The 18,626-nt window shown below is 59.0% G+C and overlaps 1 protein-coding gene across 2 annotated transcripts in view; it reads left to right on the top strand.

The window, feature by feature from the left end:
* The first annotated feature begins 2,595 nt into the window (after positions 1-2,595).
* NGFR (nerve growth factor receptor) overlaps positions 2,596-18,626 on the top strand; it is a 35,483-nt gene continuing 19,452 nt past the window's right edge. For both annotated transcript variants that reach the window (XR_004904915.1, XM_028521900.1), the window contains exons 1-4: positions 2,596-2,790; positions 9,587-9,728; positions 13,121-13,480; positions 17,334-17,586. Coding sequence is in view for 1 of the 2 variants with exons in the window: in XM_028521900.1 (XP_028377701.1) it covers positions 2,710-2,790; positions 9,587-9,728; positions 13,121-13,480; positions 17,334-17,586 (836 nt within the window). In the remaining variant the exon portion in view is untranslated. The remainder of the gene's footprint in view (positions 2,791-9,586; positions 9,729-13,120; positions 13,481-17,333; positions 17,587-18,626) is intronic.

Genomic DNA, 18,626 nt, shown 5'->3' with positions numbered 1-18,626 from the left:
CACGATGGTGCTGGGTTTGGTGTAGGTGGCTGTGATGGCGACAGTGGCAGGGACTGTGGTCATGGCGGTGGTCCCAGCAAAGGTGCCTCCTGACCGCAGCTGTGCTCTCTACAGTATGGCCAAGCCAAGGGGTCACAGGATAAAGTCACCCTTCGCAGCAGACCCCTAACGCACTAGAACCTCAGCTCCATGCGGGCAGCTGCCGGTGCGCACTGCTGCGTCCCCGGGCACCGAGAGCAGGTGTGGCGTACAGTGCGTGCACACACGTGTGTGCTGGATGCGTCAAGGGCGTGGAGCCTCTCCTTCTGAAGAACACTGCTATGTCATTTGTTCTTCACCGAGCCCATTCAAGATAGGATCTTTTTTAAAAATTCCCATTTTATAGATGAGGAAACAGAGGCAGAAAGGGATGACTTCACCTGCCTAAGACCACACAGGAGTGAGCCGCGCAGGGTGGCGTGGCCCGTGTGGGCACTCTTAGCCAGGTCTGTCTGACTCTCAGGTCAGTGCTCTGTCCCCTCCGAGCTTCGCAGGGCCACTCTCCGCGCCAGTGCTCGGCATTTCATCGTGGTCTGGTGTGCAGCCTTCATCATAGGAATGCTGCTAATAATAGTAACAATTGCTGTTTGTAATTGTTCAAGCAAGGCTTAAATGATCAAGACCATGGAAATTATTAACAATCCAGGTCTGGCCACGGTAGTGTGGGTCATATTAAACTGTGTTGAGATGGATAACCGAGGCGATAATAGTACCTGGGATCATAAATTAGTAACAGGAGTATTTAAATTAATGCCACACTGTGGATACTCTTGGTAGTAAGCAGCTCAGTGTTGCTGTTAGGACTAATGTTGCCCCTTCCTGCTTTCCATGAATTCAGCTGACAGGAAAGGCAGGGCCATAAAAGCAGCAGGGAAGGAGACGGCTCTGGGGTGTCTCCCTGTCCCCCGAGGAGGGAATCCTCAGGGATTTCTAGAGATGGGCTAGCTGCCGGGCCTCTTATCCCAGTGGGGCTCATCCACACTCACGCACAGTTCTGTCTACCTGTCCTTTCTGCGGCTGCCCCCTGGAGTTTGCTGGTTGCGCAGGAAAGAAATTCACAAGGCAAAAATGTCTCCCCACGAATGAATGAATGAGCTCCAGGTGATCTAGGAAATCACCCACCGACTGCCGGCAAGTCCTCCTCACGAGGGCACTGATCTCTCCTTCCTGTAGTGTGGGAGATTAGTGCTGTTGTTTTCAAAGTCAAAGAGGAGGTCCATGCACGTGTGGCCAAGATCAGGGTGCTGGGGCGGACTTTGTGGGCGTGCCTCCCACAGCTCTGGCCTCCTTCACGTCAGGAACCAGGAAAGAGCGGGGACAGGCAAGGGTGAGCATCAGGGTGTGGGCGGTGGAGGTTGCCTCTCACTGAAAGCCTACGGGCACACTCCCTGGATTGCTGGGCCTACGATGTGGACCTGCTGAGGTTCCTGGTGCACCCGGGCGATGGTATAGTGCATGGGTGGGTGCTCGGGTGTGAGTCCATCCAAACACTTTTCCATTTCTTCCTTTCTACAGATCTTTTTGAACACCTACTGTGTACCAGGCATTCAGATAAGAAACCACAGTCTCTGCAAGAAGCTCATAAGCTAATGGAAATAGTCTAGTGGAAGTATATTGTTGAGGACACACTGTGTGTTTGTGTATGGGTGTTAAGTGTGTGTGCTCATGGATATGTGTGCCTTTGTGCAAGAGACTATGCCCGTGAGTGGAGGTGACATGTGCACATACATGTACACGTGTGACCATGGGGTGAGTACGAATGTTTGTTATGGCCGTGTATGTAATGAGTGTGCATGTGTGCTTGAGTGTGCCGCTGCACACTCTACAGGCATGCGTCGAATGTGCAGGTCTATGTGCGTGCATGAGGATGGTGTGGGTGCACATGGTACATAAGTACATGCATGTAAGCTTGAGAGTGTGTGTCTTCCTGTGTTGCCCCTGTGCTGCACTGCGCGCTTGTGACCCCTTCAAACCCGTCTTTTGAGAATTCAGATGATGTTGGGATGGACTCCACCTTACATGTCCCTGGGTCAGGCCACCTGCTACTCCTCCCATCCCCTCGCCCTAGGCCTTTGCATTGGGAAAGGGCAGAGGTAGGGGTAGGAGATGGACCAGAAGATGAAGAGCAGGGAGGGCAGTAGGCACCTTGCTGATAAAGGCTGGGTGGGAGCCGAGGACCGGAGAAGAAGCTGAAGCCAGATGCTAGGGATGGGTGGCAGAGCAGGATGGGTAAGAGTGAACCCTGCGGGCAGGCGCAGCCTGAGGGGAACGGGAGCCGCCCTAGTCCCGAGCCCACAGCATCCCGGACAGATGCGCCCTAGCGCAGGCCGGGCACTCTGGGTACCAGGGCGAGGTGGGGGAGAGGCTCTGAGTGCCTGGGCGAGCAGAAACGGCAGCGGGGCGCGCGGACGCGTCTCCGAAAGCACCCTCCCTTCCCCGCCTCTCCCCTCCCGGAGCCAGCGGGGAGGGCGGGCGCGGTTCCGGGGGTGGGCCGGCTGGGCGGGGAGGAGGCGGGGCCACCGCACTGGCTTCACCCAGCCCCTCCCGCCGGCAGCCAGAGGGAGCGGAGCCTCGGCCAGCTCCGGGGGGCGGGTGCCGGAGCGCATCGCAGCCTTATCCGTCTGCGGAGCCGACTAACTGGAAGCCGGGCGCTGCCTCGGGAGGTGGACGATGCGGGCAGGTGCTGCGGGCTGCGCCATGGACCGGCCGCGCCTGCTGCTGCTGCTGCTGCTGCCGCTGCTGCTCCTGGGGGTGAGTGCTAGCTTGAGGGGAGCCCACTCCCTTTCCCGGGACCGGAATCCGATGGGTTCAGGTTTCCCCGAGGGAGACAGTACAGAGCGTTGGGATCCCAGATGCCGGGGATGGATAGCGGGAGGGGACCTCCGACGCCAGGATCCACAGAGGAGTGTCTAGGCTTCTCAGGGCGCAGGGGAGCCCCCGAGACCCAGGGCAGAGATGCGGGCCAGCGGTGCGCACGGAGGCGGGTCCTCAGGTACCTGGGTGTGTGTGTGGAGGAGCTGGTCAGGGTCTCGGAGGAGGAGGTCCTGGGACTCTCGGATGTGCCTGGTTTCTTTGGAAGAGGGCGTTTTATTGCCGGGGTCTCAAGGCGACTTTCCTCTGAGCTTCTTGATTTCTGGAGGGTCGTGGGATGGGACCCCAGGCTAGAGAAGGATGAAGAATGGGACGGGGACTCGAGATGTGAGGGGTGAGCGGGGCTGGAGACGAGGGGACGGAACAATGGGGTGGGAGGTTGGAGCGACAGAGGGGACCGGGCATCGGACAATGAGGACTGGCCAGACAATGGGGGGGAGGGGCGTGGGGGGAGAGCTTCAGGGAGTGGGAGTCGTCGGTCGAAGAGACAGAAAGTGGGTTGGGGGCGCTGAAAAGGGACGGCGGCCTGGGAGGTGGAGAGATGGAAGCGAGTGAAAGAGGACGGAGAAGGAAGCGCGGACCACCCCGAGGCGGTCGGGGCCCCGCGGGTCCGCCGAGGGACAGCAGGTCGAGAGGAGAGCGCAGAGGAACGGACGTTTCCCGCTCCTGGCTCACGCTCTTTCTCGCGGCCTCGCCCAGTCGGGAAATTGCGCCGGGCATCCGAAGCTGGGAAGGGAGCGTCCACTTTGCCGGGGCGAACCCGTTCCCCCGATTCCCCTACGACTCACGGGCTGCTCCGAAGCACCCATTCTCGCAGCTGGAAGCAGCGCAGCGGACAAGCAGAGATGGAGTGGGTGTTGTCTGACCGGATCTGGCCGCCACCACGTCTCGGGGTGCAGACCGCGGGGACGCGCCAGGCTGGGAATGTCCGGGCAGGCGCGCGGCGCAGGGTCGCGCCGGCGCAGGCGGCCCACAGGGGGCGCTGCGGCGTGAGGGCAGTGCCCTCCGCAGCTGCGGGTGTCACTGGGGCTGCGCGCCCGCGCCGGGTTAAGTGAAGTGACCCGAGCACCGCAGCGCCCGCGGTTCTCTCCACTCCAGCGCCCAGGGAGGTCGGGATTCCGCCCGCGCCCCGCCCAGCTTTCGGATGAGGGCGCTGAGCACGGAGACCGAGGCGCGCGGACGTCTCGGATTCTGTCTAGGCGAAGGACTGCGGGTCACCTTAAGCATCCAAGCCCGCCAGGTAGTTCTGACAAGATAACCAGGATTTGCGACCTGGTGTGTGGCCATGAACGGAGAGCCCTTGGAAGGCTTGGCAATGAAGGAGGTGTCCTCATTCTACCGGGCGTCTTCATCTTTCAGGTGAGCATCCCGCTCCCAGATCCCCGCGTTACAGACGTGGAGACTGAGGCTCTGAGAGTTGAAACAACTTGGCTAAGATCCCGTGCGCAAGTCGAGCCAGAGTCCTGGCTTGACTGCCCCTCACCTGGTTCCCAGCTCAGGACTGCCCGCACTTTTTAAGGGGGCAGCCCGGCGTCCCAGCTCCGAATTAGAGCTGCGTTTCTCGGCGGGGCGGCTTCAACCCCAGCCCGAGCCGCGCCAGTGGTGTGGCATGGAGTGTGGGTGAGCAGAGGCCCTCCCCGGGCACCAGCCCCGGCCCCCTTCCCGAAGCTCAGCGCAGGTCCCCTGGGTCTGTCGATACCTATGGCTTCCTCCGGGGATTGGGGGGCGACTGCCCCCCCCCCGTCTGCTCACCGCAAGGGTTAGAGATGCTTCTCCGCCGGGAAGAGGAGCGGGGACGTGGGACTGGAGCGGACGGTAGTGTAGAACCCGGAGGGGCGAGGGGGTGGGCTTCGGACCGGGGCCGGAGGGAGCGTCTCCCGAGCGGAGAAGAGGCGAGGAAGGAGGAGAGCTGGTGGCGCGGAGGGCCTGGGGGCTGGGGAAGGTGGGCTCCGCGCAGGCTCTGCCGCCCCGCCGCAGCTGCTCTCTGCCGGCTGGCCCCCGCGCACCGCGGCGCTCCGAGTTCTTCCTGGGCCGCGGCGAGAGAGTGCTGAAACCAGAGCGCGCGTCCCGGCGGGTCCGCTGGCGGGCCGCGCCGGTAATGGAGGCACTTTGTCATTCAGACGTCTGTAACCGGAGCCGCCGGGCTGGCTAATGCGCCTAATAGGGATGCAGCGAGGGCAGCAAATGGGAGAACGCAGGCGGCCGGGTGGGGAAGGCGGCTCCGGGAAGGACAGCGTCCCCACCCGGCTCTACCTACCGGGTCCCGCTTACGCACGTAGATTCCTCCCTGGGGGCGAGGGGTGGGGAGGCGGGAGTCATAAAATTGGTTGGGTGCCTACTATGGGACACGCACAACCCTGAGTAAATTTCTCTTGCTGTGTTTAATCCCCCTGAGGTCCCAGCAGAGTAAATCTAGTGATTCCCATTTTACAATCGAGGGAGCTGGACCTCCTAGACGTTCAGGCACGAAACCAGGCTCTCCCAGGCAGTGAGGGGTGGAGCCCTGGGAACCCAGGATGCTTGGCGTGGAGCGTTCTCCTTCCTCTGTACACCAGCCCCCTCTCCCTTCCCGGACACAGACACAGACGGAGAAGAGGCCCTGAATCACTACCAGCCCTGGAGATGGCGTCCCTGCCCTATGCCCTTGGTTCTAATGTTTGTCTCTGGGCCCCATACAGAGTCCCCACCCCCTTGAAGTCTTCCTGCAGCACCGTCCTCAGCAATTAGCTCTGGTCTCCTAACCCAACCTCAGCCCCTGTCTGAAGGGGTGGGGCGGGGTCATGTGCCAGTGCCTCCCCTGGGTTGGCAGCGACCTCAAAGACCCTCCACATATCTGAAAAATCTTCAACGCCACGGCGGTCGCTCAGGGCTCCATTCGCCTAGGGAACCCTGTTTCGAAGCTGTTGTGAATGGTTAGGATGTATCACACTGAAGCATTCATATGCAAATTCTTTCACCTGTTTTGGTGTGTTTTCTATTCTGTCTGATGAAAAAAAATTTTTTCAGATTCTTAAGTCAATTTATCTAAGGGTACTTCGTTTCTTGAAAGCTTTGAAATGGCACAAATGAGATGATTGCAAACATTTTCAAAAATGGGATTAAATCATTCAATCAGACTGGAAATGAGTAAGTCTAATAAATGTAAATTTCAGGCAACTGCTTCTATCGTTTTGGTAAATTGGCCATTTTGGAGCAATTAGCCCGGATCCTAGTCATCCCTCCTGGCTTCCCAGCACTGTCCTGGCTTGAACCGAGAGAGGGTGTGGCAGGGGCCAAGCGTCAGGCCGCTCGGCAGAGTGACCCAGTGGGCCTCAGTTTCCCCATCTGTCAGAGAGGGATGAAGGCGTTCCCTCGTGTCTTTCCCCCTCAGCATCTTGTCTTCCGGACCAGCCCTTCAGGGGGACACTTCCTCTCCCACACGGGACCGTGGTCCCCCACAGAAATCAGGGGCCACGTCTCACTGGAAACTCCTGTTGCATATAATGCTCGGCAAATGGTTGTTGAATTACTTAACTACAGGGAGAGAGAGTACCCGTTCTCATTTGGTCTCCGTGACTTCCTCAGGCTCCCGGGTGGCTAAGCCTTTCTTTACATCCATCCTGCCCCCGACTCTTGGACGGTTTCCTCTTTTAGGGGACGGCTAAGCCCTCCCCTCCCACTGCCTCCCACTTAGGGTTGACAGTGCACTTCCCCTAAGAGGAGACGCTTCTTCGGTACCTAACGTTTATTCTCGTGTACGCCAAACAGGTTTGCGCAAGTTATTTCATTTAATTTTCCACAGCAACCCTGAGCAGTAGCCCCCAGTGTATTATAAAGTGGAAAATGGAGGCTCGGAGAGATTGAGAATTTACCCAAAGTAACATACTATTAAGTAGTAGCAGATCTGCGATGTCTTTTAAAATGCTTATTTATTGATTTTAGGGAGAGAGAGAGAGAGAAAAAAACATCAATTTGTTGTCCCACTTATTTATGCATTCATTGGTTGATTCTCCTATGCACCCTGACTGGGGATCGAACCTGCAACTTCGGCATATTGGGGATCACAGTCTAATCAACTGAACTACCCAGGGAGGGCAGCAATGTTTTGAAATAGGAAACGAATCAATCACAGGAAACACATGGTCACTAATGCAAGGCCCGGGGGAACAGAGAGGACCGCTGGCTGCAGCAGGGAGAGCAGGCTTCGATGAGGAGGGGCTTGTACCAGGCGGCCGCTCCACCCACGACTCCTCCAGACAGAGCCCCTCGGCTCACCGGGCCTGGGGCTTCACTGACCCTAACTAACTGGAACGTGGCCAAGGAAAGGAAGCAAGAAAGACCTTGGGAAAGAGAAAAGAGGGCCCCCAACGTGTATAAACATCGTCCTCACTCATTTACTGCTTACAGCAACCCTATCCGTGCTGCCATGACCCCATGAGGAAGACGCTGAGGCTCAGAGAAGCTCAAAGCTGGTCCCAGCTCTAAGTGATGAGTCAGGATTCAGAGCCATAGAAGCTGCTGAGGACAAAGGCAGTAGTACAGCTCACACTTTTTACTCAAAGAATTGACCCTCACCTTCAGATCCTACCTACACTCATTTTATACACCTCCCTGCCAGAGGCTGGTTACATAGTTCCTAAAGATTCAATTAGAGTGGTGGGGGAGGGGCCGCTCGGGTCACACGCTGGTAGCAGCAAGAATTGACAACTGATATCTTGACGGGAAGGGAGGAGACAGAAAACAGTATTTTAAAAAGCTGACAGGAGAACTCAAAGAGATGCAAGTGTGGTGATTTGGGATAATGAACACGAGGGCTTCACTGCATGGTGGCCCGGAATAATCGCTGGCGTAACTATTGGGTCCCTGGGTCATGGGGAGACCGTGAAGGCGTGTTTCAGAGGTGGAGAACGACGCAGCCTCAGTGGTTAAAACAGGAAACAGTAGGTGATTAGGGCAGCGACTCCTTGGCTTGCGGGGAAACTCAGCTATCCAGAAACCGGTCCCCTGGAGTTCTGTGAGGTCCCTATTTCGTGCCAGGGACCGTGCCAGGGACTGGTCAGGCCCTGGGCCAACCACAGATGGAGTCCACAGGGAGTCCACCGGGGGATCCTGTACAGTGTCGGAGCAGGCGGGGGCAGTCAGCCGGGAGACCGAGTCGTAGGGCGGCTGCACTGGTCTGCGAGGGGCCGGGGACACAGCTCCACTTCCTCGAGGAAGTGAGATTGAAGCAGAGCCCTAAGAGGATGAAAAGAAATCCAAACGGACCCTTCTGGAATCTCACTCATCTAGGGGAAAGCCTGTATCTGGGACTCCCCCCCCAGGACTTCTGGTCCGCACATGCTCCCAGCACTGCGTGCCTGCCACCTGCGAGGAGGTGGTAGCAACACCCAAGGTCCCCCTCCTGGGCTGTCTGCACCCCCCCCCCCCCGCTGGGCTCTTGTGGACCACAGACTGCCTCCTAGACCGATCCACTCTGTGCATCCCCCTGCCTTCCCTAACCCTGGGAGATCCCAGGATATCGTACAGGACCGGAGGGAAGGGAATGTTCTTGGCCACGATCTGGTAACAATGACCTCTGCCGCTCCCCTCTGCCCGCACGACCAACCTGACAGCCCGTCCTTCCTCCCGGTGTCCGATGGGAGCTGCGTGGTCTGGGGCCAGGGAAACAGGCTTGGGAGTTTTATTAGACATGAAGGCTTTTTTTTTTTTTAAGGAACAGAAATATAAAGCAAGCTGCCAGCAGCCCCTCCCTCTAGGGAATGTGGTGCTAAATCGTTCCATCCACCAGCAAAGATGCCTCGGCGGCAGGAATCCGACTCCCCTTTTGGCTGGTTCCAGGGCTGCTCCCACTGGCTGCGTGGGGGGCAGGGAGGGGGGAGGGCTGGTGCCTGGAAATCAATCCCTGGTGGAGCAGGGCTGCTAGGTGGTGAGAGCCACCGCTGTCTCATCGCTGCTAACAGGCAACCCTTTCTCACATCGTGCGCCACACTCTTGCCCGCCGGCTGGTCCTTGCCCTGGCCCTGAGCTGTAGCCCTCTCTGCCTCTATGGAGAGCTGGAGACTCAGAGAGGGAGAGCAGGGAAGCTCAGAGCTCCCAGTGCAGAGTCAGGACTTGAACCTAAGACCCCCGCCCCTCTGTCTTCTGTTTTGGGTCCAGATACCTGCCGTTGGATAGATAATACGCAGGATGGTAGAATTAAGGATCTGGAATAGAGAGCGCCCTGCTAGCTGTCGTTAGAAAAAGGCTCCCCTCCGTGTAGGTGGAGCCCTGCCGGTGTGCAGCTTAGTAAGTGGCGTTTTGACTAAATTCAGCCTGCAGTGGCCCCTTTGGCTGGAGCCCCATGCAAGCTGCCGCCTATCCAACCCAACCGTTTGTGAGGGCCCCCTGCGGGGCTTCAAGCCGCTGCGCCCACGTGGTGCATCCTGGAGATTCTAAGAGCTGCTGTAACCCCGAGATGAACTTTGCAGCGGGTCAGCATGGGGGGGCTCTGACCTCGCACCCCCAGCAGCCTGCAAGGGTTGCTGACCCCCACTGCCTTTCTTCCTGCCAGCTTTGATGTGCCTAATACCTCCGTGGTGAGCTCATCCGGGCCCAGGTGGTTCCAATAGAAGGCTTTAGGAGGGGGTGTTTGATCCTTCAGAAGATACTCCCTCTCCTTTCTCTTACCAGCCTGACCTTGTGATCTCCCCCCTCCCAGGTGTCCTTCGGAGGTGCCAAGGAGGCCTGCCTCACAGGCCTGTACACCCACAGCGGCGAGTGTTGTAAAGCCTGCAACTTAGGTGAGGGCGTGGCCCAGCCCTGCGGAGCCAACCAGACCGTGTGCGAGCCCTGCCTGGACAGTGAGTACAGGGTGGCAGGTGGGGAGAAGGGAGAGGAATGGGAGGGAGGAGCCAGGGGCTAGGGAGGGGCGTGTCCAGTAGAAGCCTCACAAGTCCTCTGCCTCCCGGCAGGGTCTCCTGCCCACCACGGTATGGGCACCAGAAGTGGGTCTGATGCAGGGCAGGAGGCAGAGGGGGGGAGTGGAGCTGAGGATGGAGGAGAGAAGTATGCAGAGGAAGGAGGGGAACCTGATGGGGCATCCCAAAGGGAGCCCCTTCCCAGCCCCCAAGCAGAGAAGCCTGGTAGCAGCAGAGTGTGGCCTGGTGGGAAGAGTAGCTGACACTAAGACAAGCTAAAAATATCATCTGCACTGCAAAATCAATGGCTGCCACTTGCCCTCGGAGTTTTGGAGGGGGCAGGGGAGGAGGATCAAATCCTGGCTGCCGGGTAGACTGACCTTGGGGGATCCTGGGAGGGTGTGGTGACCCCTGCCCCACCCCCCCAGGCCAAGTGTTCTTCAGCTCTGACTAAGGCAGCAGAGCTTTCCTGAGGGCAGCAGGGATGGGGGCTGGAGTACTGCAAGGAAGTCCTCCTTGTGGGGTGATGTTGGGTGGGGGAGGGGACAGGGGCGCTGCGGCCATTGCTACCTGAGATCTCCTTGGGAAGGGGAGAGAATCCTGTCTCCCAGGGCTGCTGGAGGAGGCAGGAGGAGGGGTGCTGGGCCTGGGGTCTGAATTCTGCGCACTTCTGAGCCGGGAGTCCCAGCTCTGCGGGGTGCCCCCAGCCTCAGTGGCTGCCTTCAGGCCACGGGCTCAGGACTCTGGTCCTGACCCTGCCCGGAAACCTTTCTTCGCTGCCCACAGTCAGATCCTACCTTCCACCTGGCACTCCAAGCCCATCTGGAGGGCCTGTGGCAACCATACTCCACTCTCTAACCACCCTGGGAGCAAGGGCACAGGAACAGGAAACCCTGAACACACCTGCCCGCCTAGTCTGACGCTGGACGCCTCCCCACCACCAACACCCACACACCTTTCCATCCTTCAGGCAGCCGGAGCTCCTAGGCCTCCCCAAACACTGTTGTCCCGTCTCTGTGTTTATGAGCCCTGTGACTCCGCCCCCCAGCAGAGGGATGCCTAGGACCGCGTGGGGAGACTGCACATCCTGTGAGGCCTTGCCCTCTGGCCGCCTGGCCTGGCCTCACAGGGTTTCCGTGCCAGGGAAGGGCTGGCCAACGGCTGCCTACTGTGGAGCCTCCCCCGAGATTGCCTCTCTCATTTCCTAGACTCCGGCCCAGGGCCTCTCCTCCCTGGACCCTAAGTCTCCCAGCATGGGACCCCACTCACCTCCTGGGAAAGCAAGGCCGGGGGGGGGGGGGGGGGGGGGGGTGGAAGAGCCTGGGGGAGGAAGGTTCTGGTATCTCTGGGGAGGGGGAGGGGAGGCGAGCTCCGAGGTGGTGGCAGGAGTCCTCCCTCCCGTTTCCTCCGTCTGTTCCCCTCCTTTTCCCTCCGCCCCTCACTCCCCACCAGCTGCATTAACAGGCTGCCTTTACAAGCCCACTTTATGGAATGGAGACCCCAGCGGACCTTCCCTCTATCCTCAGCGCGTTTCCACGAGGAAACCCATTAAGCTCCCGCCTTCCATTCTCTGCCAAAAAAAGACCACATTTTCCCCACCCTCTAAAACCCTCTCCCAGGAATTTTCTGCTAATTTTCTGTATTTTCCCATGAGCAGGGCCCTCCCTTCCCCTCCCTCCCCCTCCCCGGTGACGATACCCAACTGCCTGCCACATGCCCACCAGTTAGGGGCCTCTCGTTTGTTTAGATGGGAAATCCTGCCTTTCTGCTGTCTGCCCATCCCTGCTACTGAGGTTCACCACACTTGTCACTCACTGCTCACCCCACGGGCCCAGCCTTTATAGGGTCCCTGCTGTGTGTCAAGGGCTTCCCAGTGAACTTCCCTTACTCCTCACCACAACCCTGTGACTGGAAACATTATTCCCTATTTTACAGAGAAAGAAAAAACTCAGAGAAGTTCCTTAAAACATGCAAAGTCACACAGCTAATAAATGATGGAATTCAGATCTGCCTTCTTTCTTTTCTTCCCTGATTTCTGTCCTTCCCACTTGTTTTTTCCTTAAGATTTTATTTATTGAGTTTTAGAGAGGGAGAGAAACATCGATGTGCCAGAGATACATTGACTGGTTGCCTCTTGCATGTCCCCAGCTAGGGACCTGGCCCGCAACCCAGGCATGTGCCCCGACTGGGAATTGAACTGGTGACCCTTTGGCTCGCAGGTCGGCACACAACCCACTGAGCTGGACCAGCCAGGCCTGGTTTTTTAAATTTGCTTCTCCACCCACTTCCCACAAGATAATGACCCAGTGCTCCACGTTGTCTCCTGGCGCCTCTAGAGAAGTCTGAGGTCAGACCCTACAACAGGCCTTGACTTGCCTTCAGTGAGATGCTACTCTCTCTGCTTATGTTTCCGCATTCTGAGCAGAGCTTCCCCGGTTCTCAGGTCGCTAAGCCCCTGCTCTTCCTCCCCTGGAGCAAGGAGGCCTCCTCTGGGAGCGAGGTTGGCTCGAGTTCCCCACCCCGGGCTGGGAGGGGTGAAGAAGATGGGCTCTGGGCCTCCTCTTCTCTGCACCAGGAGGCGAGGACCCTGGCATCCCTGGCGTCCCCGCCCTTATTCCGGAGCTCACACCCGTTCATTAGGAGAACATGAGCTGAGATGGAGCTTGGAAATCTCCCCTTTTATGCCATTTGAAAGGGCAGAGGACGACATATGCAAGTCCTTCTTGCTTTCTAGCTTCGATCCCTCCTGCTGGACCTGAGCTGGCTTGCCGGGATTCCCATCCCCACCCTCAAGAGCCAGGCCTTTCAGCAGCGTGGGGGAGCACCGTGGGTGGGAAATTACACATCTAACCCAGTTACTCCCATTCGGACCACACCTGGTCCCCTGGGCTGGCTGCACAACCCAGCTCTGGCCTGCGGGGAGGGCTGGGTGGGAGCCACGCTCAGAGTCAGAGTATGCCTTAATCTTGCTGGGAACGAGGGTACAGGGCTCAGAGCTCTCTAAGAGAATTTGCCAAGAAATTCACCTGCACCAGCTGGGTTACCCGGAAGCGCCGGGGGGCCATCAAGTCCGCGGCCTGCAGCCTGGGGCTTCTGACTCATTTCCTCCTTCCTAGTGAGCTGCCCCAAGCTTTCACAGACCTGGAATCAGGGACGGGAGGGTAGAGGATGGGAATCTGTAGGGGTGTGAGGCTTAAAGAGGGAGGCAGCGCCCTGATGGGGGAGGGGGTGGTGGACGGAAGGAGGGCCTGTATGCAACCCCTGTGACCCGAGTGCCTAAAAGCCAGCGGCTGACGTCTGGGCCCTCCACTCCCCGCCCATCCATTTGCCCACAGGCGTGACATTCTCCGACGTGGTGAGCGCCATCGAGCCGTGTAAGCCGTGCACCGAGTGCGTGGGCCTGCAGAGCATGTCAGCGCCCTGCGTGGAGGCGGACGACGCCGTGTGCCGCTGCGCCTACGGCTACTACCAGAACGAGACGACGGGCCTCTGCGAGGCGTGCCGCGTGTGCGAGGCGGGCTCGGGCCTCGTGTTCTCGTGCCAGGACAAGCAGAACACGGTGTGCGAGGAGTGTCCTGATGGCACGTACTCCGACGAGGCCAACCACGTGGACCCGTGCCTGCCGTGCACCGTGTGCGAGGACACCGAGCGCCAGGTGCGCGAGTGCACGCGCTGGGCCGACGCCGAGTGCGAGGGTGAGCGCGCCGCGGGCCGGCTGCCGGCTGGGGAAGGGCGTCCCCTGGGGGTCGGGAAGGGCCAGGCCTGGCCTTGAGCCAGCGGCCACCCTCCCTGAAACCTGTCGGAGGAAGTGGCTTCCGTTCTTCTCACCCAAGGCTCCCTTTCACTTTTTCCTCATTTGGGCGAAGTGTTTGGAAAGCCATCCACCTCCTCCCCCTCCCGGCCGCAGCTACCACATTCGAACTCATGTTCCAGGGCTTTATTAAGTCTGTGGCTGCCAGCTGGGGATTGGACGGGTGGCAGGTAAGCAGCTGGCAAGTGGCCACTGTGAGCAGAGCACAGAGCAAACGTACTTGATCCTTGAAGCGGGCTTCCTGGACTGGGGAAACTGGGGGACCCTCAGGGATTGGGACCCTTTTGCTCGGAGGCCTGGTCTGGGCCCGTGGCGGTTCCTGGCTGTGGGACCTAGGATGGGATCCACCCCGTCACTAGCTGAGCGATGTTAGTTAAGGAGGCGACTCTTGTCTTGGACCTCAGTGTCCCCACTGGGCACGTGGTTACTAGTGGTGTTGTGGGTGAGAGAACCACTTTGACTTGTGGTACCTGGGGGTGGGGTCAGCAGTCACTTTCCAGTTTAGTCCAGGGTGAGGTGGAACTGTGGGGAGGTCGTGGGGGAGGGGCTGTGGGGGTGGAGGAAGAAGGGGAGTGGTCAGAGCGGGAGGCTGACAGGCAGGGTGCAGGTGGAGGCCTCAGCTGCTGCCCCCCGGGGGTGGGGGGTGGGGTTGGGTGTGCCCACCTCAGCCAGGCAAAGGTCCGAAGGAGGCGGTGTGACTCCTGGGAGGGAGGAGGAAGCGCCGTGGCTGTCAGAGAAGGACCGTTTTGGTCTCCGGTTGGCGACCTCTGTCTCGGGGAGATGGGTGGGCTTTTCCACCGCAGGAAGAGGTTGACGGTGCCTTCAAGTTCTCTCTGTCGCCCTGGGGCTGGGTGCCCATTGAGCTGTTTCCCCAGCCCTCGGGATCCCTCACTTTGAGCAGGCAACACAGCGCCTTCTCCAGGGAACCCGGGGTTTGATGGGAGAGAGACGGCCTGTGCCTCAGTCTGATAACAGGGAAGGTTCCAGCACTCAGGTGCCGGGAGTCGCTCCTTCTGGTGGAGGCGGCCCAGCCTCTGCCTTCGGTCAGTCCCCAGGTCAGATGGGGGCGGTGGTGCTCCTTTGTGGGGAGCCTCCAGTCTGACCCCGGCCGCCACACGACCGTGCCTTCCGTCCATCTCCCATGGCCTCTGGCTCAGGGAGCGCAGGGTGCAGTGGGCCCTTAGGTCGGGCTGTGGCCAGGGGTGCCTGGGAAGCTTTCTATTTTGGGGTGGGGGGCTGGGTGGACTGGGGTACAGAACATGGCGGTTCTGGTGGCCATTGCCCCGGGCGAGGAGGCAGACAAGTGGCGCCAGGCGCAGGGCAGAGCTGGGAGGGAGTCTCAGCAGCTGGCACCAGGCAGGCACGCAGCGCAGTTCCCCGGGCAAGTCCAGGCCGGCTGGTGGGGGGGCTTAGTCAGGGGCGCGGTTAAAGCAAAGAAAGGTGGCGGCTGGGGGAGGGGTGGGCCCTGCTGTTTTGGGGTGTTCACAGATTTCCCCCAGAGAGAAACCCACTTCCCCAGCCACCCTGAAGGGGGAGGGTCCCTCTGCCCCTCTGTACTCCAGCCTCTGGAGGCTTACATGTCGGCTCTGGGGCAGAGGGAACATTTCAGGAAATGGAATTTGATTCATGGTTTGGTTGCCCCCTTCCCCTCCAGTGCATTGTACTTTCCTGCATATACATTTCAGGTGTCAACGTGGTGACTCACCCACCCTTGGAGCAGAAGCCCCCACCCCCACCCCAGTTGCCCTGGTGAAGCTTGGATTTAGCAGGGATAACCTGGTCTCTCTTCCCGCCCCCTAGTCCGACAGCTCCCATGCCGGAAACGGCTGTCAGGACCTGCCAAGGGCTTAGCGGGTTGGAATGCCGGTGGACACGGCCACATCTGGATCTTATCCCCCAGCCGCCGTCAGAGGGGACTGGAGAAATGTGGGGAAAGCGCCCTGGACAGCTCTGTCTTCAGCCTGGCCTGTCCCTTCCTCGTGGCTCTGGAGTCTCTGTGATGGCCCGACCCACTGCCATGCCTCCAGCCCACGGGCTGGGTCAGCCTCAGGGCTTGGGCTGCCCCTCCAGCTGGCCCGGTTTCCTCGCGGGGCAAGAGCAGACCCTCCCCAGTCTAACGCCGTATCTGGGGCTGCCAAAGGCCGGGCTGTGTCTCCTCCACTTCCCAGCCCACCCCCGAGGCCCCCTCCCAGGGCTGAGATGGTGGAGGGGCGGGATGGGCCAGCAGATGGCAGCCCCCTCCTCAGTGCCAACCAGATGTATTCCAGATCACATCTAGGGGCCTCACCTCTCAGAAGGTGCTGAAAACAGGGCCCTTTGAAGCTTCTTAGTCTTGAGCCGAGGAGGCCCAGAGACTGGTGGGCACCTTCGACTCCAGCTTGGGTGGGCGCACTGGGAGCTGGGTGGGGCTGAGCGAAAGAGCAACATGCCTTCCCCGTCACCCCGTCGGCAGGCCCCATCTGCTTGCCCTCCCAGCAGCCCTAGGTGTGGGAAGTGAGGACAGATAGGGCAGGCAGCTTTGCCCAGACAGGTACCCTCAGGCCGCCCAGAGCCCACAACCCCAGGACCTGCCCCCAGCTGAGTGACGGAATGGAAAATCCCACCCACTGGGGTCAGGACGTAGCCAGAGAGGCTGGTGGTGCCCAGCTGGCATGAGACGGCCTAGGAGGGTGACAAGGCACAGTGTCCTTCCCCCTGGGGTGCTGGGCAGTATCTGCTCGGGAGGCCTGTCTCCACCAGCAGGGTTCCAGCTACTTGATGCTCTGTTCTCTGGGTGGCAAGATCAGATGGAATGAGGGCCACGCAGGGCAGGAAACAGGCTAGCCACTGCCCAAGGACTGGCTGGAGGGAATCCTGGCCTGGCTTCCGCACCCTGCCCAAGCCTACAGCTGGGACGGCAGAGACTGGAGAGGAGGCTGAGTGCCAGCTCTGGGGAGGTGGGGTGGGGCAGGGCACGGGGGTACCCTCATTCCTCCTTAGGACAAGGGTAGCTGGGGCCATTGGGGCAACCTAGGGTCAGAGAGGTTACAGCATTTCCCAGAGCAATTCCAGCTAGAGGCTTCCCGGGGCTTACTCTCTCTTCTTTGTGTGCGCGCCTTCACGCCAGGCTCTGGGTCCCCGGGGAGGGGTGGGGGGCAGAATAGATGCCTAGGAACACAACTACTGCCAGGATGGAATGGAGCTTAGAAACCATCTCTCTCTCTCTCTCTTTTTAAAGATTTTATTTATTTATTTTTAGACAGAGAAGGGAGAGGGAGAAAGAGAGGGAGAGTAACATCAATGTGTGGTTGCCTCTTGCGTGTCCCCTACCAGGGACCTGGCCTGCAACCCAGGCATGCGCCCTGACTGGGAATTGAACCAGTGACCCTTTGGTTCGCAGGCTAGCACTCAATCCACTGAGCCACACCAGCCAGGGCGAGACCATCTCTCTTAATATCCCCATTCTATGGGCAGGGAAATGGAGGTCCTGAGAGTCGAAGGGACTGATCCAGAGTCACGCAGCAAGTCAGTGACACAGCCGAAGGGGGTTTAGGTCTCCCGATTCCCAGGCTCTTGCTCTTCTCCATCATCGTGACATCATCACGCATGAATTTCCAGTCCTCACCCACACGTGCACTGCCTGAGCACATGAGCACGTGGGGTGGGCTGGGGACTCAGGAAGAAGCGCTGGGTGGGTCGAACCATAAAGGGAGGGGCTGAGGGGAGTGGGCACTCAATCCCGTCACCCTTCCTCCCAGAGATCCCTGGCCGCTGGATTACACGGTCCACGCCCCCAGAGGGCTCGGACAGCACGGCCCCCAGCACCCAGGAGCCGGAGGCGCCTCCAGAGCAAGACCTCGTGGCCAGCACAGCGGCAGACGTGGCAACTACAGTGATGGGCAGCTCCCAGCCCGTGGTGACCCGAGGCTCCACTGACAACCTCATCCCCGTCTACTGCTCCATCCTGGCTGCCGTGGTCGTGGGCCTCGTGGCCTACATTGCCTTCAAGAGGTGAGAGAAGGGGTAGGGGAGAGAGAAAGGGCCCTTTGCTCTCAAGCTGGGCTTCACTGTGACCTTGACCTGGAAATGCACAGTCTTTTAACTCAACCCCAAAACACGCTCCTCCTCACTCACCATCAGCTGCCCAACTCTGGGACATGGTGGGTCAGCAGGTGGGAGGGAGGGTGACTGTCCCTGGCCTGTCCTGGTCAGGACCGCCCTGCTCCCAGGCTGCTCCCCTCTCTGGCTCCCCAGCCCCCAGCTGCACATAGAAAACTTGCTTTGCCAACTGCCTCCGCCCTCATTCCCTGAAGCTGGTTAACACACACAGTTGTGTCCATGCACGTGTCTTGTCCCTCCCATGTCACACCTCCAAGAAACTGTGGCACCCGCATCTGGAAAGCCGGCGTGTGCAAGAACTCCCAGAAAGCATTTTAAATGTTTACATGCATTTTTTATTCTTAAAAAAAAAAAACACCAAAACGAATGTCAGAGTAATATATGCTTGTTTGGGAGAATACAGACAAGAGTAATATCTCGTAAAGCAAAATACAAAAGCTCCCTTTTACCCCCCCAAACCCTCCCCCTTGCATCATCAGGATCTGTTTGGGTTCTGTCCCAGCACGTTCTGTGCGTTTATAAACACGTGTACATAAAACTTTTTAGTTATACGTAAATGCACGGGTACGTATACATTTTAGCATGGATGGGATCACACTACCCGCGTTCTGCGATGTTTTCTGTGATCTCCCGCAGGAGAGCCTCCTTCAGGACACGCAGACAGTCTGATCACGTGTAGCCGCTGCTTCAGTAATAGGGGCGGGCCAGGGTGGGTTTAACCAGCTTCCTGCTGACGGACGTTTGGTCCGTTTCCAGTTTTTCGTTAGTGCTCAGGTAGCAAAGGAAGTCCTTGTGCTGTGTGTGTTGTGCATGCCTGTGCGGATGTTTCCTAAGGGTAGATTGGGAAACGAGGAATTCTGGAAAGTCATTTGTTTATGTGTCATTCATTCCGTGAACTGTTACTGAGCACGTGCGGTATGCACCGAGCCCTG

This window comes from Phyllostomus discolor, chromosome 8 (genome assembly GCF_004126475.2).
Source record: "Phyllostomus discolor isolate MPI-MPIP mPhyDis1 chromosome 8, mPhyDis1.pri.v3, whole genome shotgun sequence".
Classification (NCBI taxonomy): Eukaryota; Metazoa; Chordata; class Mammalia; order Chiroptera; family Phyllostomidae; genus Phyllostomus; species Phyllostomus discolor.
The sequence above is the reverse complement of the archived record's forward strand: the minus strand, read 5'-3'. Positions and strand labels throughout refer to the sequence as shown.